The sequence below is a fragment of the Spironucleus salmonicida genome, chromosome 7 (assembly GCF_000497125.1).
Source record: "Spironucleus salmonicida strain ATCC 50377 chromosome 7, whole genome shotgun sequence".
In the NCBI taxonomy this organism is placed as follows: Eukaryota; Fornicata; order Diplomonadida; family Hexamitidae; genus Spironucleus; species Spironucleus salmonicida.
In genome coordinates, this window is record NC_090602.1 from 1,519,295 (window position 1) to 1,542,160 (window position 22,866).

General features: G+C 28.8%; 15 protein-coding genes across 15 annotated transcripts; 8 read left to right on the forward strand and 7 right to left on the reverse strand. All coding sequences in view use genetic code 6, as the record gives it.

Moving 5' to 3' along the window:
• Positions 1-16: 16 nt before the first annotated feature.
• Positions 17-748, reverse strand: SS50377_27693 (Bromodomain-containing protein; the record flags this gene model as incomplete). The annotated part of the gene is made up of 1 exon (XM_067911478.1): positions 17-748. One exon carries the CDS (start codon positions 746-748, stop codon positions 17-19), a length of 732 nt encoding a protein of 243 aa, XP_067762165.1.
• A 156-nt stretch (positions 749-904) lies between these two features.
• SS50377_27694 (uncharacterized protein) lies at positions 905-2,080 on the forward strand (the record flags this gene model as incomplete). Its single annotated transcript, XM_067911479.1, has 1 exon — positions 905-2,080. The coding sequence occupies one exon, from the start codon at positions 905-907 to the stop codon at positions 2,078-2,080; it is 1,176 nt and encodes a 391-aa protein (XP_067762166.1).
• A 228-nt stretch (positions 2,081-2,308) lies between these two features.
• SS50377_27695 (uncharacterized protein) lies at positions 2,309-3,169 on the reverse strand (the record flags this gene model as incomplete). Its single annotated transcript, XM_067911480.1, has 1 exon — positions 2,309-3,169. The coding sequence occupies one exon, from the start codon at positions 3,167-3,169 to the stop codon at positions 2,309-2,311; it is 861 nt and encodes a 286-aa protein (XP_067762167.1).
• Positions 3,170-3,217: 48 nt separating this feature from the next.
• Positions 3,218-5,305, forward strand: SS50377_27696 (uncharacterized protein; the record flags this gene model as incomplete). Its single annotated transcript, XM_067911481.1, has 1 exon — positions 3,218-5,305. The coding sequence occupies one exon, from the start codon at positions 3,218-3,220 to the stop codon at positions 5,303-5,305; it is 2,088 nt and encodes a 695-aa protein (XP_067762168.1).
• Positions 5,306-5,323: 18 nt separating this feature from the next.
• Positions 5,324-7,015, reverse strand: SS50377_27697 (uncharacterized protein; the record flags this gene model as incomplete). The annotated part of the gene is made up of 1 exon (XM_067911482.1): positions 5,324-7,015. One exon carries the CDS (start codon positions 7,013-7,015, stop codon positions 5,324-5,326), a length of 1,692 nt encoding a protein of 563 aa, XP_067762169.1.
• A 121-nt stretch (positions 7,016-7,136) lies between these two features.
• On the forward strand, positions 7,137-8,735 carry SS50377_27698 (Calponin homology (CH) domain-containing protein; the record flags this gene model as incomplete). The annotated part of the gene is made up of 1 exon (XM_067911483.1): positions 7,137-8,735. The coding sequence occupies one exon, from the start codon at positions 7,137-7,139 to the stop codon at positions 8,733-8,735; it is 1,599 nt and encodes a 532-aa protein (XP_067762170.1).
• A 91-nt stretch (positions 8,736-8,826) lies between these two features.
• SS50377_27699 (uncharacterized protein) lies at positions 8,827-9,147 on the reverse strand (the record flags this gene model as incomplete). The annotated part of the gene is made up of 1 exon (XM_067911484.1): positions 8,827-9,147. The coding sequence occupies one exon, from the start codon at positions 9,145-9,147 to the stop codon at positions 8,827-8,829; it is 321 nt and encodes a 106-aa protein (XP_067762171.1).
• A 45-nt stretch (positions 9,148-9,192) lies between these two features.
• Positions 9,193-11,442, forward strand: SS50377_27700 (uncharacterized protein; the record flags this gene model as incomplete). Its single annotated transcript, XM_067911485.1, has 1 exon — positions 9,193-11,442. One exon carries the CDS (start codon positions 9,193-9,195, stop codon positions 11,440-11,442), a length of 2,250 nt encoding a protein of 749 aa, XP_067762172.1.
• A 62-nt stretch (positions 11,443-11,504) lies between these two features.
• SS50377_27701 (Ribosomal protein S13) lies at positions 11,505-11,969 on the forward strand (the record flags this gene model as incomplete). The annotated part of the gene is made up of 1 exon (XM_067911486.1): positions 11,505-11,969. One exon carries the CDS (start codon positions 11,505-11,507, stop codon positions 11,967-11,969), a length of 465 nt encoding a protein of 154 aa, XP_067762173.1.
• Positions 11,970-12,231: 262 nt separating this feature from the next.
• SS50377_27702 (uncharacterized protein) lies at positions 12,232-12,705 on the forward strand (the record flags this gene model as incomplete). Its single annotated transcript, XM_067911487.1, has 1 exon — positions 12,232-12,705. The coding sequence occupies one exon, from the start codon at positions 12,232-12,234 to the stop codon at positions 12,703-12,705; it is 474 nt and encodes a 157-aa protein (XP_067762174.1).
• A 5-nt stretch (positions 12,706-12,710) lies between these two features.
• SS50377_27703 (putative Phosphatidylinositol-4-phosphate 5-kinase) lies at positions 12,711-16,643 on the reverse strand (the record flags this gene model as incomplete). Its single annotated transcript, XM_067911488.1, has 1 exon — positions 12,711-16,643. The coding sequence occupies one exon, from the start codon at positions 16,641-16,643 to the stop codon at positions 12,711-12,713; it is 3,933 nt and encodes a 1,310-aa protein (XP_067762175.1).
• A 39-nt stretch (positions 16,644-16,682) lies between these two features.
• On the reverse strand, positions 16,683-17,645 carry SS50377_27704 (uncharacterized protein; the record flags this gene model as incomplete). The annotated part of the gene is made up of 1 exon (XM_067911489.1): positions 16,683-17,645. The coding sequence occupies one exon, from the start codon at positions 17,643-17,645 to the stop codon at positions 16,683-16,685; it is 963 nt and encodes a 320-aa protein (XP_067762176.1).
• A 764-nt stretch (positions 17,646-18,409) lies between these two features.
• SS50377_27705 (uncharacterized protein) lies at positions 18,410-20,197 on the reverse strand (the record flags this gene model as incomplete). Its single annotated transcript, XM_067911490.1, has 1 exon — positions 18,410-20,197. One exon carries the CDS (start codon positions 20,195-20,197, stop codon positions 18,410-18,412), a length of 1,788 nt encoding a protein of 595 aa, XP_067762177.1.
• Positions 20,198-20,299: 102 nt separating this feature from the next.
• SS50377_27706 (Sgt1-like protein) lies at positions 20,300-20,722 on the forward strand (the record flags this gene model as incomplete). Its single annotated transcript, XM_067911491.1, has 1 exon — positions 20,300-20,722. The coding sequence occupies one exon, from the start codon at positions 20,300-20,302 to the stop codon at positions 20,720-20,722; it is 423 nt and encodes a 140-aa protein (XP_067762178.1).
• A 286-nt stretch (positions 20,723-21,008) lies between these two features.
• Positions 21,009-22,598, forward strand: SS50377_27707 (uncharacterized protein; the record flags this gene model as incomplete). The annotated part of the gene is made up of 1 exon (XM_067911492.1): positions 21,009-22,598. The coding sequence occupies one exon, from the start codon at positions 21,009-21,011 to the stop codon at positions 22,596-22,598; it is 1,590 nt and encodes a 529-aa protein (XP_067762179.1).
• Positions 22,599-22,866: the final 268 nt, after the last annotated feature.

The following is a 22,866-nucleotide window of genomic DNA, read 5'->3' on the forward strand; positions in this document are numbered from 1 at the left end:
TGATATATACATTGTTTCACATCATTCTTTTGCCTCTACCTCTTTTAATGTGGTCCTAGAGCTTGAAGCCGGAGAGCATGTTCAGTTATCTAGCTAATGTGAGATCATCTGGGTCAACTTTTAAATCAATTTCATGGGCTCCCATTTCAACTAGCTGACCTTTTTTCCTGAGATAAAAATCTACTAGTTCGCCGATACTTTGCTCGTCCAGCATTGAGATTCTAGTGTTAAATTAATGCATTGAGCTATTAAAATCATCAGTTATGTTTTAAACTCCAATTTCGTTATCTTCGTATATTTTAACAAATTAGGACACTGGAATCATATTATCTTAAATACCTTATAAAAGCCTGAGATAAGCTTTCCATGAGAATCCTTGCAACATGGCTCCTGCCTATTTTGCAACAGTTTAAATAAAATTCCTTTCACCTTCGTCTGCTGAATTAATGAAATAATTCGTTGGAGAGTTTTTATTGTAGTCACGGCAATTTTACCATATTAAGGCTGATTCATAAATAAAATCACCAAAAGTATCATAGCAGTTTAATTGTAATTTTTATTTTAAGGTTAATAAATCCATAGGACGTCTGATAACTGAAAAGTAATCTGGAATCTGTAATGCTTCAATATCGACTGGTTCCCAAAATAAATCACCTATGTTACGTATGCGCCTCATTTGATCACATGAGCGACATAATGCTGTGCGTAATGCCTAATTAATAGGAGTTAATGCCAAAGGGTCATTCATTTAGTAAAGTGAAGTGGAAAAATTTAATAATGACTAGGGGAGAGTAAAAGTAATAGAATTAAATATTATATAATATAAAACTAATTACTTTTTTGATTATTTACCATTTCTTACAAATAATTATATAAAATAAATATCAATTTTAATTCTCAAAAAATGGACAAATTTGATATTGTTTTATCTGACCTTCTAAAAAAGAAACCTGATTAAAATGACCTATAATTATTATTTAAATAATTATAATTGACAAGTAAACTATCTTAACCTTCCGAGTTATTACCAGATAAATTATTATTACTATTTTCTTCACTTTTAAGTATAAATTCTTTGATATCCCCAACACTTAGACTTTTGGCTTACTTATCACATTTTGATAATATAATGTCGGCATTTTTTCGGTCATCTTAATAATCCAATTTTGCTAATTTAAATTCTGACAAAAAAGATATAGAAGCTATGTTTTATATTATAGCAGCACTTATTCAAATTAATGATAAGGAGATTACTCCAAATGCTGTCTTAGCTTTAGAAGGGTTGACATTTTATGGTCCTGGTAAAAGAATTGCATTACAATCGGGATGCTTAGAGGCATTAGATTAAAGAATATAAAAATTAGGATTTGAAAATATAACTAAATCAGAAATTGCGCTATTAGAAACTATGTCAAATTTACTTTCTCATCCATAGCTTAGGTTTATCAGCATCATGGAAGAAGATAAAGAAATATCGCTTATTGGCAAGCTTTAGTCAATTCCAGCATTTATACGAGCGGTTTTTTCTTCATTGACCGCTAGGTCTGCACAATCTTCTTGTGCTTGCTTATTTATTATGTTATACGAGGATTTTTGGAGAGTGTACAATGTTATAGTTGGTGAAACTAATGGTACCGAAAAACCAAAATGCTTTCCTGTTTAAAGTGAAAATTTAATGGAGCTTATTTAAAAGTTAGTTGAAATTGCGATGAGTTTTAAGGAAGACGAAGGTGGTAAAGCTGCCAGTATGTGTCTTATTATAATTTGGCAGTGTCTCTAAGCAGAGCGAAATTTTGAAGGGTATGATGTTTCATTATTAAAAAAGTTTATTGCTTGTTAAAAAGAACTTTTTGTTTTGTTAGAAATGCATTTGAATATATAAAATGAGTAGACTATTGAATAATGTGGAATTTAAAATTATAATAGCATAAAAGAATGGCATCTATAAGAGATAAATGAATGTATTGAAAAATAAACGGATATATTAGCAGAAGAACGAGTTAAAAGGTAGGCTGCTACAACTGGAAATATGAGGAGTGGAAATGTAAGAAATGGCAGAGTCAGCAGTTTAGACCTATGAGTGAGATATTAGATATTTAGCTTAATGTTTTTACTTCATCAGAAATTAATGATCACTTAGAACGCTGTCTCATCGCTCTTCTCTTACGAGAGTTTCTTCTCATACGCTTCCTTGCCCACTTTGCTCTCATTAGACAATGGAGCGGGAGCAGAAAATTGTTATTAAATTTATTTATAATATTTTTTATATAATACTAATATAGAAGAAAAAATAAAAATAAAAGTAATATCAGTCTTTTTTATCAAACAACTCTATTAACTAACATAACTCCCAACTTTTATCAACAAATAGACCACCACTTTGAAATGCATTTCCAACTCCATTTCTATCAACTGTAACGGTACTTTATAATCTTGTATTTTTAGTACCAACGATAACAAGACTAGCTTCTCCCTCTTATTTGAGTAAGTGATTTGCTTATAATCTAATATCATCAAAAGTTTAAATTGGCCTATATTTATATGTTAAAGTTCCATTTTGAAGAATGTTTTATTTTACTTTTAAAAGTTTTAAGAATTTTACTTCTTTATTAACTAAAATTAACTAAAAAACTTAACTAATTATTTACTCGCCCAGTACTTTAATATTTTATTAGGATTTTTCGTTCAAAATATTTAATCTCATAATACCATATTAAGGTTGGTTCGCAGGTTTTAATTACTAAATCTTAGTAAAATTTAGTGGTAATAATATGTCTGCGTCATATACATCAAATAATTCAATTGTAGAATTTTATAGTTAAATTTTATTTATTTCAGCTAAAATTAGTACCTATGCCCTATGAACATGTTCATAAAAAGGAAGTATTATTTATAGCAATTTCAAATCACCAAAGATGGTTCCAGTCCCAGAAATTATCGACACTTGGTTGTTATTAATCAGAATAAATGTGTTAAATAGATCATATTCTTCTGTATAAACTAAATTTCTAAGTTATATCTCTGCAGCTCTTTCATCTTATTTATCAAGGATAGGTATATGTTAAAATAATTTAATAAGAATTAGCTGTTATTTGGTATTCCTCTATTAATACTATGATAGTATTTTTGAAATAATTGGTGTATCCTAACTAGAAATTTTATAAAACATTTTAATATTACTATCATTATATGGATATAAAAGTTATAAATTTTAAAAATGAACACACCCTTAATCAAGAAGCTTAAGTTAGACCCAAGAACAGTTATAATCACAAAAGAAAAATTAGAAAAATCACGATAATAATATGCAATGAGATCATTCTCACTATAAAAACCGCCATAAGTTATATATAATAGGGCTGAAGTTCAATAAACTAAGAAAATTCATCGAGTTCCTTCACCATTATAAAAGAATACTGTATTTGGAAGCTTATTATATTAATAATAATCATTATTTAAAGGATCTAACGTGGTATTTTCTCGAAAATTAGCAAAACGTCAAACAGAAGTTGATAAAGATGCAATTTAGAAATTTGGAACGTAGGCTCTAATAATGGAAAATTATAGACCATCATTACATGATTTAGATGAACTGAAATTAAAGAAATGTACAAATTAACATTTTCAGAAGGCTTCCGGCGAGGATGATCAATTGGTACTATTCAAAAATTAGTTTTATGAAATTAGATAAAAATGGCCTATATTCACACAAAATATATATTAAAATTGTAATATTGTTGAAAGTTATAGATTTTTGCTTGATATGTGCAAAATGTTTAGATATATGCGATAGAAACTGGTACATTCGGAATATTAAAAATTTTTAACTAGTATTATTGATATTAATGATCTACGCTTGCTACTGCTTGGTTTAATACAATCTTCAATGAATAGTAGCAGTGTTGCTGTAAATACTGGGTTGATTATTTTGTATTTTTTATTAGATTTGGATATCAGAATCAAGGATCTTAAATTTTTTAAAGAAGCTTTAAGAAGCTTTGCTATAAATTTTTTATAAAAATTAATATCAATTGTAGACAATGATAGAATAGGTTAAATAATATCTTTAATTATGTGGAAACTTGTTGCATTAAATATTATTTCCTTTAAAGAGTCAAGCATGTTATATTATCCTCACTTATATACAAATAACAGGTTACCAACATTAGTTAAAGCTTAACATAGATATAAAATTAACAAATAAATATTTTAATAACAGACAGGACTGATTTTTTCCTCTAATTTTTCTTCTCCAAATCTTTAAAATCTTTAACGTTATACTCTTAACATTTATTCAGACGCAAGTTAGGTTTCTAATTGTTATTTGGTAGCATTTAAATCCCCACCTAATATTAACGTCAATTCTTAAACCAAGGATTATGCGCGAGCTATTGCAAACATGTTATAGTTATAGGGAGTTAAAGCTAGAAAAACGTTTTCAAGAAGCAATATTTCTTCTTCAGTTTAAATATTAAAGAAAGATCTATAACACTGTTTCAATCAAATAGATTTTGAGTCTTTCTAGTAAAGATTTTCTTTATTCTCTAATATGACAGACGAACCAATTTTAACTTAACCAGACTCTTCTCCCATAGTTATATTAAGTATTGATAGACCTGTTGTCTAAATTACTTTTGATACATATCAAAGGTCAGCCCCTATTGTATTCTCTCTAATTTCCGCAGGTCCATAAAAATAATTTACAATTACAGACATTTACATAAACTAATGGACGGCATTGGACAAACTTCCACCTGTTCAATTTTTGGCTCCAGCTGTTATTTATCGCTAGAAGGCGGCAGAGAGAGCAAGCTTAAGGCTAAATAACAATATATAAACAATCCTACGAGTTCAGTTTGCGAAAAAATAAACAAAATTTGAAGAGGATTTAATTGAAGCATTAGCAGATACAAAAAAGAACAGAATGACTGAAAAGTACATAGTTAACGATTTTTTCGATTTGGTTCAAGATTAAGATTTATTGTTTGGAAATTATTTAGAAAGTGTACATATGCTGCAATAGCTAGAGGAAATTGGTTTAGATATTGTGAATTTCAAATTTCCCACTGTTTCTTAGGCAAGTTAGCAAATTTATGACAAAATGTGTGATGAAATTATGGTAGATTAGAATTATTAGGTTGGTACTATAGGACTGCTTGTTGAGCAAATGTATACTGAAATAACTATTCAATAATTGAAGAAAGCAAAGGCTTTAGAGGAAGAAGTACAAGAATATAGTAGTAGTGATGACTGGGCATTGAATGATCCAGTTGGAAAATCGAGTTAATTGGAGTAGCTATAGTGACAAATAAAATTCACTTTATCATGGGCCGAGTTCTAGTCTATGCTATTTGTTGATCTATTTAATTTTATCTGCATTTTGCTTTCTTTCCTCGGTGAATACTTTTAGCATTTTAGTTTTCTCTTGATCATCATTAATTCCTGAAAGAATTTACCTTCTTTCTTTCTCTCTCTCCTGCTCTTATTGAACAATCAGCTAAACTTCTTGTTGTTACTATAATCGACTCTAAATCGTTTTACGTTATGGGCTAATACTCTGAGTACCAGGTCTGAGTGCATTTCTAGTTTTTTAAGGCGAACCTGTCTAGGACCCTTATAATTTTTTCTTATTTACACCATAATACTTTTCATATTCAGCCTTTTACTTTTCGGCTTCAAATTTTGCATTAGACTATTAGACAAAAGATACTTCTGCCTGCTTTGCCTATATAATTTCTTCCACTTTTTGGAACTTTAGTTTTAGTTGAGCCTCTTTAAACTTTCTATTGTACTCCTCTAGTTACATTAATCTTTATGCTCTCTATCTACCTCTTTCTTCATTTAATTTGTACTTTTCATGTTTAATGCGGTCTTCAATAAGAACTTCATCTTAATACTTTTCATATTTTTTCTTTTGTTCATCATACTTGACCTGTAAATCGTCAAGTTTCTTGATTGCACTAACCTCAAAGCTTTCTAAAATCTACATTGTCTTTTGGGCTTTATTGATATTTTTATCTCCTAAATCTTTAGAAATTTAAGTTATCATAGCTTAATAATTTTATTAATGCTCCTTCAGGCTCTAATCTAGAGAAACGGAGAACTCAAACTTCTTTTGCATTGTTTTAGACATTGTCATTTCAACATTTTCTTTGATATGAGCTTCACGCTTCTAGATCCTATCCTTTAATTACTAAATTTTAAGTTCAATTTCTTTTGTTCGTTCTGTATCTCTTTGAATATCTAATAATTTTTTAGCTTCCGCCTTCTATTCTTTTTATTACATTGTTTACTCGTAGAAAATTTTAGATTTTTCCATCTTTTCACTTCGTTATGTGGCCTTTTAATTATTTTCTTACTTAATTCTGTCTCTAAAATCTTAAAGTCTGTTATTAATTTCTACTAATTTTTTATCAGAGGCAGCTCTGATAATAGCTAATTTTCTTTAAAGTTCTTCTTCACGTTAGATTCTCTCTTATTCAACTTTAACATTTCGTGAATAAGTTTCCTTGGCCATATCTTGAGTACGTTTTTTATCCAACTCTTCCCTTTCTTTTATTCGTGCTTCTAGTTCATCATTTTTCTCTTCACGTTCTCTTTATTTTTCTTATTGAAACTCTTAAATTCTGAAAAAACGCTCTGTAACTACTGCTATTTCCTATTATCTACGTTCAATTAACTCTTGACGTTTTGTATCAGAAAGAACCTCCTTTTTCGGTTAAGGAGCTAAGTGCTTCAATGCAGTTGGTCTACCCATAAGCTCATATTCAGCTTCAGTTATGCCTTAGCAAACTTCAGTATACTCTTTTTTAACCTCATCTACAGCTTCTTGCCGATCACGTTCAACTTCCTAGTATAAAAATTCGGCAATCTTTTTGTTGGTTGATAACGTATGTTAAGGTCTATAAATTAAATCTTTAGGTTAATAACCTGCTTTTTTACATGAAAGGACTGACCTAGGAGTATTTACTTCTTAGGTTAATGGTTCTGGTAATTTAGACAAAGAAATTGACATATTAAGCGGTAAAAACATATGCTACCTATAATAATATAATATTAAGATAATTTTTGAAACACTTTGATGTAATTAAACCAATATTATATATTTATTATTAGTGTGTAGGTTAGATTTATAAATGGATTCATCGTAATAATATTTAGTAAACTGGGTGAATCTGTAGCTCAAAACGAAAGGTATTAAAATTTCGGATGTAAAAGCTGATTTTCACGATGGATTCAATTTAGTTTATTTATTAGAAGTAATATCTTAATAAAAATGTGATAAATAATTATAAGCACCTAAGAATGAATTATTTTGCCTAAATAATCTTTAGCTTGGAATTAATATGGCTAAAAATATGGTTACAAATTTAACTGTAGATGCAAGAAATTTCTATAACGGAACAGAAATTGATGAAAAATTGATTTATGGTTTTATTTTCGACCTTATCATAAATTACTCAATAAAAGGTATTTAAAACGAATTATTATAACTTATTGAATAATAGTTTTTAATTGATTCAACTGGAAATCTTCTTTCTTCATAAGGGACTACTGATTCATTGCTTACAATTAAACAGAATAAACTTTCCGATAAATAGGCTTTACTTTTATGGTGTAACCGGATTATGAAGCCAGATAATATTTAGGTTGCTAATTTTACTACTGATTGGATTAATGGAGAGGCATTAGCATCGATTCTTCACTAATTTAATGAGTCAAGTATTAATTTGAATGATTTTAGATAGCTTATTTCTTGTGATGAAGATATATTAAAAACCAATTTTAAATAGTTATTAGAGTAAATGGAAAATCTAATGTAAGTAGAATAAATTATTTCAGAAAATTTTGTTACAAACTAACAGGAAAAAGCAATGATAACTTATTTAACGGTTGTTTATAAATAATTTATTAACAATAAAAATAAAAAACATAATATCGGATTAATACAAAGATATATTACTCATAAAATTGAATTATAAAACTTATATCAGCATATTTAGGAATTAATAAAATAAATATATAAAAACTAAGATGAAATCCAGAGTTATTGCAAAATTTTTTAAGAGGAAATAGAGTGTGAATAACTTAGTGAAAACTGCAAGAACAAGTGTGAAGATATAACAACAAAATATTCTCTTATACTGTCTAACCTTTAATACTAGCGTGCTGAATATGAATAACTTAAATAGAATATTTTAAGCTTGTAGCTAGAATATGGGCATTTTCAAAAATAGTAATACGTTGCAAAAGATTTAATTTTTTAGGAAGTTATATCGTATGTAGAAGAACGTTATATAGAATCCAAACAATTAGCAGTTTAAAAATTTATTCAACTAACATAATTTTAAGATTAATAAGTTCTAGATTAGTTAGCACTATGTTGGAAATAAAATAGTATTGATGGGTAAATGAAATAGGAGATGTTTCTTTAATTTTTACATGAATAAAAAATTGATATTGATCTTATTAATTTTGATGTAATATTTACAAATACACATCAAGCTTCATTTGAGGAATTTCTTTTAATTTTTAATCAATAAAAAAGTAATAAGGATAATAAGGAATCGTTAATTAAATCTATCGAATTATTAAAAAATGAAAGTGGAGAGATTTCAATGAAAGATATTTCATAAGTGTTATCTACAAATGAAATAAATTGGATAGTTGACTAAAAGATTAACTCTGGCGATATGTTAGATCTTAAATAGTTTATATATTTATTCGATGAATGACTGAGAATTTCTATAATAAAATTTATTATTATCTATTTAAATAATTAAGAACAAGAACCTTTCTAAATCTATAAACTATATTATTCTTCACTCATTCAATATAATTGATCTGAACACTTTTAATACCTTTGTCAGTTCTAGGTTTTACTGGTGATGGTTAGACATCTTATCTATCAGCACTGTCATAGAAAAAGTTACTTGATTCTCGAATTTTGATAGTTCTTTATTTCAACTTTGTAATCAACTATTGATCTTTTTCGGTTAATGTTTGAAATAATATTTAACCTTCAGGGGTTTCAATAAATTCAATTAAATAATTAAGTTAACCGTTGAAAGTTTCATCTGAAAGAGATTCAATTTTTCGAACTGGTAAATTATCCGACAGTTTCAATAAAATAGTTACATATTCCATTTTAAAAAGTACTTTTATTAGATATATAAATATATTTTTAGTAAAATGGACTGGGCAGTTATACCAGATATTTAATTTTCAATTCAATCTGGATACTTTACATAGTTAACACTTAATCATAAATCTTTAAAGCTGCCGGCAAATGCTTACTATTTATATCGAATAAAAGTTACACGACGAAATTAGACTATATTCTATTAATCTTTTTCTTATCATCAAAATTTTATATTTCCAACTTATATTAATGATAATTATGAAATTACAATTACAAGTAGAATATTTTTTAATAGTTTGAGTCAATTGAATCTAGAGGTTTTAAAAAAATCTTCAGATGCGGCAAGTTTAATTCTAGAGAATGGATGTAGAGAAATACAAAATGGTGTTATGAAAGATTTTATTTAATGCGCGAATAGCGATTAAATTGTTGCTGAATGTTGTCAGTATGCAGTTGGTATTTATTAACATTAAAAAAAATTATTACCCCTAAACAGCTATGAATTTATAGACATCGATTAAGCTAAAATTGTATTTCTGTCCTGCTAGATTTATTTTTCAAATATTAAAAAAATTAATTTTGAAGTTACTAATTAAATGTGTATTGATTCTAATTTAAAAAGTACAGGATTATATGGGTTGTATATTTATTGCTTAGAAGATGATAATTTATCTAAATAACGAATTAAATTGTAATTAAGCGACGAAAAAGATTTTCAATATACAATATATTCAAAGATATATCAGCAGAATATTTGTATTGTTCCTGGGTTGAGTTCTGGATCAAGAATTTGTGCATAAACTTAAGGTAATACTGGAAAACCATAGATTCTTAGAGACCAGGATAGCTATACTATTTTTTAAAAGACGTATAAAATTAAAACTAGCCTACTTAATCCATAAAGTATAATAGGAAAAGAGTTTAATACAGCATTTATCATTTTTAATTAAGAATTATAATTATGCTAGGGAATAACTGGGTCAGGGAAAATAAATTTTGAAGTTCCATTATATTAAAATTCATTAAAACAAAATGTAATAAATAAAAATGATTAAATATTGATAAATTTATTCAAATTACCGGAATTTTATAGAGCCATTTAACATAATTTAATATTAAAAAAACCATGCATTAACTTAATATTTTATATTTCATTTGGTCTTAATTATGTTATTTATCAAAATTAATCAAAATTTTAAGATTCATTATTTAGTACAAAGTAATCTCGAAGCTAAGTTTAAATTAATAAGTATGTAAAGAAAAATATATTGTAGGAACGCATGTCCTTTGGTTTAATGAATCATTTAGGCTATATTGTTTTACATTACGATCTTATTTAGATTATTTCCTAATTAAAAATTTAAAATATTAGTATATAAATTACATCAATCATAGATGGTGTTGTTTTTTGTTAGGAAGATTAATACTACTTTACAATTTTAGTACAGTCTATCCTAGATGAAGTGTAAACATTTGCAATTTTAACAATTTTATTCACTGGGGATTTAATTAATATTTTTCCTTTGGATTTAAATAAGTTATATAATACTTAATTATATAATGATAGTTAATAACTAATATCTATCTAACAATATAAATTAAATTGTATACTTTTAGTATTTCAACATCATGTGTCTTGTTTTAATACATTAACAGGTTAAATTATTTTTACAATATCAAATAAGTCATCTTAAATTAAGTCAAATTATTAGATATCAATTTCAAACAGAATTTTCTCTTCTAATACTAAAGGACAGTAAGATCCACACGAGGTAATCTTGTTAACATCTGAATTTTTACCAACTTCATAAACAGAAGAATCTGATGAAATAGTAGTTACACCAGACAATATTGATAATATAGAGAGTTCAACTATAAATTAACATTATGCACCACAGTATATGCCATTAAAAATAGATTAATTAGAAAAGAAAGTTATCGTTTAAAACTCAGAACTTGGAGAGATTATGGACTGTAGAATTTTTGAGTTCCGCAAGATTGAATTTGTATATTTTCTATAGCGTAAGAAGAATGGTATTTTTGGAATATGGATGAGTAAGAATGATGAAAGGTTGGTTGTGGTAGGCGTTCAGAAAATCAGTTAATTCGGGATTACTGGTTAATTAATATAATAAGTAGATAGCGTATTTTTTATTGTATAAACTGAGTCTCAGACAATATTGAGGGAGTTTGGTTTATTTGGTGAGGCAAGGCGCAGTATGCTCATTGATAAGATTGTGTATGGAATCGAGTTTAGTTATGGTCTCGAAGGGAAAGTTTATAAAAATGATTTTAGATGATTTTATATTATGAAAACATATATTTATTTAGGTTCAATTTTAATTTTCACTCCACTTGTCCAATGGCTCGCCAATATTCCAAAGGTAAAGGTATCGCTCGTTCCCTCATTCCCTCTGTCCGCAGAGCACCAGCTTTCTAGAAAGCTACCCCTGAATTTGTCGCCCAGACCATCTGCAGTCTAGCTAAAAAAGGTCATATGCCTTCTAAGATTGGTATGGTTCTCCGTGACCAGTTTGCTATCGGTAGAACCGAGCATATCACTCATGCTGCTATTACCCGTATCCTCCGTGCTAATGGTCTTGCTCCTGAGCTCCCAGAAGATCTCTATTGCCTCATCCGTAAGGCTGTTGCTATCAGAAAACATCTTGAACGTAATCCCCGTGATGTTTCTACCAAATATCATTTGATCCTTATAGAATCTAGAATCCACAGAATATCTCGTTATTATAGATCTACTCGTTCTCTTCCTCCCACCTTCCGCTATAAGCCTGCTAATGCTGCTGCTCTCCTTGCCACTTTCGCGTGATTTAATTTTTCGTTTGAAGCATAGATGTAGTGTTATACTAGTCTAACGCAAATACAAGATGTTATTTGGGAACAAATACCTTGTGCAACGATAGAGCTATTACTAAAGCTCTTTCACATTTCTTATATATCTATAATTTATTCTTTATTATTTGAGTAATTATGCAAACTGTATTCTTTTATAATATTTCTATATCTCTAAAATCTCCATATTTTAAACAACATTATATTATATAATAATATAGCCGTAACTAAATTTTAAAATGCGCTCATCCTCAAGATCATAGTCTCCATTCTTAAAATCAATATTAGAAAAACCTAAACCTCTAATAACGAATAGCTTAAAGCTATCAGAGTTAAAGCATGAAACTGATAACAAACTAAATACAATTTATTAACAATTTGGTTCTCTTTAAAGCAGACGTTCATAACCATAAAAACCAGCTAATAGTCAATAAAAATAACTATAAAATTATGATAAGATATCCTAACAAGCTATAGAAAATTTAGAAAAATCAATAACATAAGTAGAAAAATTGAAGTCAACAAATACTGGCTATGAAAGTTAAATTAGTTAATTATCAGCTGAATTAAAATATAGCTAAATAACTATTTCATAATAAAATAATCTTATTTAGAAATTATCTCATTAATTAGCAGAGAAAGAAAGATAATCTGCTTAAGAAAGATTGACCCTTCAAGCTGAAATTACAATGCTGAAATAAAGAAACTAATGAGTAATTCACATTTATCCTTCGTATATATCACCATTTGAATATATCATTTTTCCGTGATATGGTTTTCCCTCTATAAATTATCCTTAGAATACATCCCCGTTTAAGTATTTTTAAACACCAACTCCATTTTATTTATTTAGTTTAAATTAACCTGAATATTAATACTCTTTCAGCTTAACAACTCCAATTCCATGAAATTTTCCTTAGATAAACTAACCTTTATAACTAAAATTATTACATTTGAGAACTCCATTCCCATTAAATTTTCCGTTTATTGTTCTTCCAGTATATTACATAGTGTCATTAATACAATATTATCCACGAAGGTCTGTATCACCATCAAATTATATTTTACTTGTTTTTATAGATAATGAGGTATTGTTTACGGAAATCGTTAACTGGTTGCTAATATAATTAAAATTTTAATTATCGTAGTTTATTTCATATGAAATATCTTCAAATTCATAGCTCCAAATGTTTATTTGCGTATCATTCTAAAATTACCCTTGGCCTTTCATTTGCAATGGCTGAATAATATTTTGGGGTATTAAATTGTCAAATTACTATAAAAATTTAGTTATATTAGAAAATTTTATATTTTCTAATGATGATCCGATATTTTAGAGGACACCTTAAATAAATGTACCATAGTACATATTATTATCTCTTTTTAATGTACCAAAATCAGAAGGTTATCCTTAACATATTTTACCTGTAAACACTTTATCAGGGTAATCAATGGTTCCAAACAATAATTTTTCCTTATATGTTCGTAAAAAGTATTAGTCTAGTATATCTGGCACAGATTCTATTATATATGTGACATTGTTGCCATTAATTGATCCACAACCAAATTCATAATTATTCTTGTAAAACCCCTAAAATATGTTTCCATTAGAGTATTATATCTTGCAAATCCCAATTGGATTAAGTGTTTGATCAAATGTTCCGGTTATAAGATATCCATTTTGTAGTTATAATTCACCTGTTGTAGGTTAAGCAAGATGATTTAAGATACCATTAAACGAATAATTTTATCTTATAATTTTGCCTCTATATGGAAGCTCATTTATAAACATTCCTTCAAAATTGAATTCTGGTGTTGTCAGAGAGCCATATTATCCAATTTTTATATCTTATGTTATAAATCCAAAATACTAAGAATCAGAATTTAAATAATGGATCTATGATTTAAAATTTTCGTCTATTTTTTAATCTTTTATTAACATTTAAGTAAGAGTTTTAGTATTCATTGTACTATTTATAAGCTCAACTTTATAGTAATTATTTGAAATATAAATATACACGCTATTATCCTGATTTGAAGCTTTTAAATTCATATTATTCACGAATTCACCATCTATCAGAACTTAATCATTTTCATTAAATTTTAAAGCGATTAATAATTTATTGATAGAAGATTTCTTAAGAGAACCTTAAAAAGTACCTTTAACCAGACTATTATTGTCTATATCTCCATTTATTGTATAGTCAACGAATTTTATTTCTCCAGAAACAAAATTCCCTTAGTCAAATACTCCAGTAGAAATTTAAGAAAGTTTAACATTATTATAAACAAAATAATCTTATTCCCAAGTGGAAATAGCGTTAATAAAAAGCTATCCGCTACCATGAATAACATCATACTTAAATTATCCAATATATGTAAATGCTGTGGTCGTTAATGAACCTTATCCATTTTTAAAACCACGATAAAAAAGACCTAGATAATGTGTTTCGTCAGTGTATGTTATATTTCCATTCCCATTAAATTCATTATCGTCAAAGTCACCTATGTAAATATAATCTTCAGTTATTAAAGTACCACTTCCTTGTTTTATTCCATTAATAAAATCTCCTTCATACTTAATATTAGAATCTAAAATATTTACCATTTCAAACCGACCAGTAATTTAAGTACCAAACTAGAAGTTACCTTTATACTTTGTTTTGGTAGCATGATCTTCCAGCTCACCTTGGCCTTTAATAATACCATTATCAAACATACCAATAAAAGTATAATCTGTTGTTTTCAGTACACCGTCTCCGTGATATAAATTATTAGATAGCTGACCCTAATATGATTCAGAACCTTTTAATAATATTGCTAATTGTTCAGCTCCTTGGTATTACTATTATTAGCCAAATTTTTTAATAGCACCTAATTAATTTAGAGAGAAATGAACATCTTTAAACCTTAACTGATCACCTTGTCCAAAATTACCTTATAATATCATATCACCCTATAATATTTAACCTTTTATAAAAATATTATTTTAGAAGAGTCCATCAAATCGCACATCTGCAAATTACCAAATACCTTCATATTTTTCATTATTGATATAGTTTCCAGTAAATATCGAATTTTCATAAGTGACTATTGCTTAACCTTAAAGCTGATCATTTACGAACTAGCCTTATATTTATACTACATTATTTCTTTCCATAAAGAAATCAATAGGGAACTTATACTTAACTACACATTTACCATTAAATGAAACAGAATCATAAAACCCAGTAACAATCTTCTATTAATCTTCATAAACACCTTAACCAATGATTTTCAGATTATAAATTTCACCTATATACTTGAATTCAGGTGTTTTCAGATAGTTTTTATTAAACTTAATAGCTTAGTTGTAAAATAACACAATGCTACCATTCTAAGCTCTTTCAATATTATATTCATCCCCATTATATACAAGAATTTCATGTTATTCATCTTTAAAATACCCTATATTATTCCATTTAAGGCGTAAGGACTGAACGGTTCCTTAGAAACAACTAAACTCCACATTGAAATATTTAAATTAAATATTCGAAATTCCTGTGATAAAATTATCTTTATAAACTCCTGAAAATGTTAAGTCATCAGCAGCAACAATAAAATCGCCTTATTTCAATCCGTCTTTAAACGTTCCATTTACATTTATCTTATATAAATCATTATTATATTAAATGTTACATTTTCCTTCTAATTTACCATTTTAAATAGCTCCTTAAATTTCTAATTGTTTAAATACAATATTACCAATATACATACCACTACGCTAGGTTCCTTCAAAAACTACTCCATTTTCAAAAATAAATTTTCCATTAAATGGTAAATCTGAGTAGAATTCCCCCTCAAAAGATTTAATTTTTCCATTAAATTCGAAGAAAAAATCCACATCAAAAGGTGTAATAATTGATAGGTCAGGTACATCAAATAAAGGTGAAATCTCATGTAAAATTTATGGGAGAGCTACCTCAATATTTTGAGAAATAAAAGGGTCTATAACAGTTATTAAAGGTATCTTATATGTTAATTAACCATACTAGAACATATTATTTATACAAGTACCATTAAATGTATAATATTAGGTGGAAATTTTGCAATCATCATGCAAGGAAAAATCAGGATTTATACCGATATTACATTCTATTAAATATTTTATATCATTTAACTGGAGGTTCCAAGGAGAAACAGTAAAATCGATCTCAAATTCTGTATTCTTTGGAATAAATAATTAATTTTTAAGAGTAAGGTCGCTATGAAATACAAAGCACCCAGCAGTGAATTAATTGGACGTGATAGCTCCTAAAAAATCAAAATGCAACGTTTACAACCTACTTGGACCATTTATATCGGCATTATTGAAAACAGCCTCAATCGAAATAATTTCATTGAATTCAAATAGTAAAAGAGCGTTGAATTATATAAGCTATTTTTTAGTTTTTAATTTACCTTACCCATGAAAATTTGAATTAGAAAATTATCCAACATAAACGAATGCATCAGTTTCTAATGTACCAAAACCGTGATAATTGTCATTTTCAAAATTTCCGATATAATTAGATGTGCAAGTTGTATATGTTCCTTCGCCATGCTTTGTACGATCTAGAAGTTAACCAATATATATGGAACCATCTGGGTATGTGAGTTTGCCTTACTTCATTTTTCTGATAATCTTATAATTAAAACATAATATAGTAAATCACAAATCGGTTGAATCTAAAGTGTCTCGTCTCATAGATTAATGGACTACAGAATTTTAAAATATGCTTATTTACTTTAGCTATTCTTTAGCTAGTAGTTTTTACTACAAGTATTTTCGTCGATATTAATTATTTCTAGCTTAAAACTCCAGTTTAACATGTTATATTTAAGTATTTGCGTTGACTAATTTTATTTTCAGCTACTAAATGTTACTTTCAATATCATTGGCTTTTGACAATTTGAATATTATGATTTAATTCTTTATATCGGAAAACAAATCATTAAATTGTTCTATTTATTAGTTTTTATGCGTTATTTCATTTTTCAAATTTTCGATTTACAACGAGTATTCCTAGATATTTTCATATTATTGTTTTACAGTAGTATCTTTTTGGTCCAATTTATTTTAAATTGACTAAAGATTTACCGAAATTTCCTACTTTTCGGAGATTTTTGAATTAAGATATTCCATTTATGACAATAATTATTTTTATTCAGTTATAAGTTCTTTTATTATTTAGTCCTTCTTACTATTGCGAGTTTTATTATCCTTTACTAATCTATATAACTACTTTTAAAGGATTTCAGTCTATTTTTCTTAAGCAGACTAATATTCTAATAATTATGATTAGGAAAGTATTTCCAAATCTGTAATTTTCTGTTTTAAAAACTACACATTGGTTTAATATTTGTTAATAGCTTTTTGTTGATCTTTAATTTCATTCTCCTTAAACGCTATAGTTTTAACATACTATTATAATTACTACGAGAGATCAAAAATCAAGGTGTCATTATTAAGAATAGTTTCTCTTGACTTTTTTAGATCGTCATACAACTTTAAATTTTCGGATTCTAATAATCTTAACTATTAATCTTGATGTGAAACTTTATGAATAAGAGACTATGTATCTATGCTATTCCTATGAATTAATTAGTTAATTTAGTTTTGATCAAAATCCATTTCACTATTTATTCTATATGATAGATAATATTTATATTTAGATATATTATTTTTAAATATAATAATTTACAAGTTTTATAATTATTGAATCAGACATAATACAAACTTCCAACTATCACTTATATTCACTATGTTCAAAAGACTTAGTTAACAATTTTTGAATTAGTAAGGTACTTATTACTTATGAGTTATCTGAATAACTAGAAGCTTATTAATTGGAGCACACATACACTCCCGACATATAACTCCTATTTACTTAACAAGTCAACTTATAATTTTAATGAGAGTGTCATGGCAAGAATTTTAATTAAAATATGTCGTATTTGATGGTATTATAATACTTATTTCGTATTCTACCATGATTAGAATTTAAGATTGATGCCAATACGGATTTAATTGACATCCTAAATTATAAACTATAGTCATTACAATGCATACATTAATAATATAAAAGTTTATCTATATTTTTTAATAATATCTAGAATTACTATACTTATCAGTATTATAAAATAAAATTAAACATATTAAATATTACTGAAATTTCATTTATCCTAAACTAACTGAATAATAACTAGTCAATCCATTATATAAAAACTCTGCAGTTACGCCCAATTGCATCAATTTATAACAACAATTAATGAAATCTCAGTAAAAATATCACAAAATAATATTTGACCAGCTTTACCACGCACACCAACAAGCAGCTACGCCGCCCATATAAAATTTTTTTTATTTCCCTAAAGTTGCCACCCTAAATATCATCCTCAAACACTGGTGACCACCACATCGCTACCGCTGAAGAGCTTCGCCCGGTCGTTTTCGCAATGGAACCGGCAGCATTCTGCCGCAATGGCCCCTGCGGCGTTTCCGTCATTCAACTGTCCGTAAGCCTTTATCATCAGAAAATAGGCATTTTCTGAGGGCCAGATTTTAACTGCAATTTGCGCTAGCGAAATGGCCTGTGAAATGTCATTTTTGGTTAGCAAAAATTGGGCAAGCTGTGTGTAAATAGACGAGATTCTGATGGCTATGATGGGTCTAAATTCTGTCAAATTGAAGCTGCTAAGATGTGCAGTGCTCCGGAGTTTGAACACTTGAAAGTTGTACTCGAATTCTCGATTTTTGGGGTTAAAGTTTTAATTCTCGAAGTCGAAAACAGTTGTTAAAGGGTTAAAAGTATCAAGCAACATGTTATAAGTGTCCTAATTCCTATCAAATAGAAATAGAAAATTCATATTTTCTATATAATTATCGCTTGATAAAAGAAGATTTAAAGGGTTTATAACTTGCAATTTATAGAAATCGCGTGCAAAATCGACTTGCCCATCCATAAAGTAGTTATTTAGTTGTTTTTCAGTTAAATTATCAAGTAGGAAGTAGATTTTTTAAACAACGCAGTAAATTGTAAAAGAAAGAAGCGAAAATTGCTTTTAAGCAGAAATATCACCAATAGTGATAAACAACTTAATATGCTCGGTAATTGTAGATTTGAAGTCGTTAAAGTGCTAATTTTCCTGGACTTCTGAACGAAATTTAATTAATAGGCATTTAATATAGTCCAAAAAATCTTCAATTATTACTATATTAAGTATTTATACAATCTAAATTTCATTCTTTAACGTATAAATAAGTTACAAATTAACATTTTAATACCCAAGTTTTTCGTACCAAACACATTTTTGAAATGCAGGATTAGCAACTATTATCTGATATGTGCTAAGCGAGTATGAAATGAACGTTTCTACTAGATCTTATGCTTCCTAAAATACTGTTTTGAGACCAGAGTTTTCAGTTTCTTCAAAAATAGCATTTTGCACAGTTCGTAACAATTCTAAACTCAATAATGCGCCTTTGGCATGTAAATTAACGCTGGAAATCGTTGCTTTTCTTTCTATATTTCCAGTTGTAGAATCTCCTATCTCATTAATGTTTTTAATAATCTTAATAATGTAAATTAATTAGTGCATTTTTTCGCTTCTGAACTAGTATTTTCTATTTAAAGTAGACACACATTTCGCGGAAATAAAATTATGGACAAACACTGTTCTGTCGACGACTTTTCTAAATATTTCAGATGACTGATAATTCTTAGTACAGAACCCGGGTTCCTCACGAAATAGATTTTATATTTTATTGAAAAGTGTCGAAAAAGTTAGAATAAATTGAGGTTCATTTAAGAGTGTTTTTTCAATAAAGGATGATTTATACACGTTCATTATTAAATTAAACAGTTCTAGATATTAAAGTGTTAAAATGACGGTTACTTACATTGATGTTCCAGCATTCTCCAAGGTAGCACGATGAGATGCATAGTCTGGTGAGTTAACAAATTAATCTAAAAGACGAAAGGCTTAACGGTATTCGCGATTATGAATTAAAGACTTTAAATAAAGTTAAATTATTAGAATTGGAATTTTATTAGTTTCAGTGGTAGTAACAAAGTAGTCTAGAAGAGATATAGCTGTTGTATGATCACCTAGTGCTTAATATTATAGTGCTGTAAAAATAACAACCTATAGATCCTGAGGATCTTTGCGGAAGAGTTCTGACATTTAACAGAAATATATTTTAAAATACATAATAATGTATAAAATAGTATTCGTTAAATAAGTTATATAATTAATAATAAAAAATAATAGATAATTAGATAAAAAATGCTACCTAGGAGTTAGTATTATTAAGTGCAGAAGGAGCTTTTTGTTGAAATATATATTGCTGATTTAGATGCTAAAATAGAATAAATAAATTAAGCAACAATTAGAGTAGTTAGTTAAGGCAAATAATATATTTATGAATTATGCCATGATGCAAAGTTAAAAGAATTCAACTGTAAAAAGACAAAGATCGAGTTAACTTTTACTACTGATAATACATTTAGTAGTCTTTTAAAGCAAAAACAATAGACTGATGATTTTGAAAAATATAAATAATTAGATAAGCTGGGAAACGAAGATGGAAGTACAGATGTTATGGATTAGATAAGGGAAATTTACAAACACTCCGACGACAAAACCAAGGAATCAATGATGAAATCATGGCATGAGAGTTAAGGGAAAGTAATTGCTAAAGATTGGTGAGGTTGGGGAATATTTATTTTCAACATAAGCTTTTGTTATTGTATATAATTTAAAATCATATTTCCCAATATTCGTCAAGTATTTACCTAAAAACGGAACTTTTCTAATTTCAAAAAAAACTAGCAATGCACCAACTGGCTCACCACAACCACCGAATTAATTTCATTTACACTAATTTCGTCATTCAACCCCAAAATGCGTCAAAATCGTTCCAGTACTATCCTTTCCACATTCAAACATACGTTAACTATATATTACTATAAGTTTGCTGAACTTTCCGCTAAAAATGGACGACCTAATTACAACGATTGCTAAGAAGCGCCTGGGCGTTACAAACAAGTCGCTCAGGATCTTCAACACCTAAGAACCCTCGCGTGACCAGATCCAGCAGCAGCTGGACACGGAAATCGCAAATATCAATTCCAACGGCATTTCGCCGTCAGAATTTCTCTATTTCAACAGCAACGAGAGCCTGCATCACCTGAAGCAGCACGAGCGCGACGTTAACTTCGACACGCTCACGCTCCTTTCGAACCGCTACCGACCCCCTACGACCGTTTTCAAGACGCAGTTCATCCAGCAGAACCACCAGATGCTGCTCGGGAGGCAGCACGCGGAGAAGCAGCAGCGGCTCGTGCAGGTGCAGATCAAGCAGGCCTAGATCCACTCCCAGAAGCTCGAAATTCAGTCCCAGAACTAGCTCCAAATCTCCGAGCGGAACCAGGCGCAGAAGTCGAACCACGCAAAGTGGCGTGAGAACCTAGAGTCGCAAATCGTGACGAAAACGGACGCATTCGAGCGTAAAATCGAGGCGATGAAGCGCCGCGAGGATGAAATTCGGAGCGAAAAGATAGGTATTCTAAAAGAAGTAAGATCGATGTCTGTGGAGCGGTCGCGCGTCAATTTGCGGTCAAATCAGCGGAAACTGCGTGAAAAAGCGGATAATACGCTGCAAATGATGACCTACGAGGAGGAGCGCTACGCAATGCACCAGTAGCGTATGGCTGAGCACTTTGAGACCATGCGCGGCAAGAGCGAGGAGCTGGATGGGCTCATTAAGCAGAAGTAGGATAACAAGGAGATGCGATTTTAGAGCAATTACGACGCGAAAATCAAAGATGTGGATCGGCGTCTGAAGGGCTTTTAAGCCGCGTACGCCAAGATGGTAGTCGAAAAAGAGGAATACTTGAAGGAGAAGAATGAGGGTTAAAACAAGCAGTGGGAGGTAGTGTATAGCAATTACGAGAGCAAGACTAAATCGGATTTCTCGCAAAAGGACTAGCAGTGGCAGACGATGTTAAATACCAATTAGTAGCGTTATGAAAATTAGCAGAATTTATTTATGACGTAATTGGAGGAAAGCAAGGATGTTCATGATTTTAAAATTCTCCTCGCGCGAACGAAAAAGTAGTAATATGATTCTCAAGACGAATACAATAGAGATATTTAGAGGATTATGCTTCAAAAGCGATTTGAGAAGGTTTAAGAAGTTATTGACTATAAAAATTAAATTTCCAATCAGAATAAGCAGTTAGTTATTAATGATACGTACTCGTCTAGCATGACACCTAGTTTGCATTCTCAAAGTCAGTTACGGACGTAGTAGTTCCCTCAGACTCAGAGGCCAGAAACCGCTATTAAAAGAGTTTCGAGCTCTTAACAAAAGCAAGTTGTTTTAGATAAAAATGATGTTGCTATGATTTTGTCAGAATTTGAAGTGCGGGAGACGGAAATGCGGAGAAAAATTGCAGCAGCTGATGTTTAGGAGAAGGTATTTTTATTGAAATAGCTGGCTGCAGAGCGAGACCAGATTACACTGATTTAACAGGAAATGAATAAGCAGACCTTGATGAGTTTGAGATAGGGGAAGAAGTGAAAGTATAATAGTGATAAATGTTTTTATTTACGGAATAATAAAGTTTGAAAATTGAAACTATAAAAATATATTTATTATCAGATAAATTATTTAGGTTTATATTTTAAGTAAAAATAGATGATAAACGAAAATATTTAGTTACTATACATTGTATTAATAACATTTTACTGCTAGAATTTTACCAATACGCTTAATTTTAGTTTTATCGGAATTTAGCGGCAATTTTTTATAACTATAATGATATAATATAATTAATTATATTTTGTTG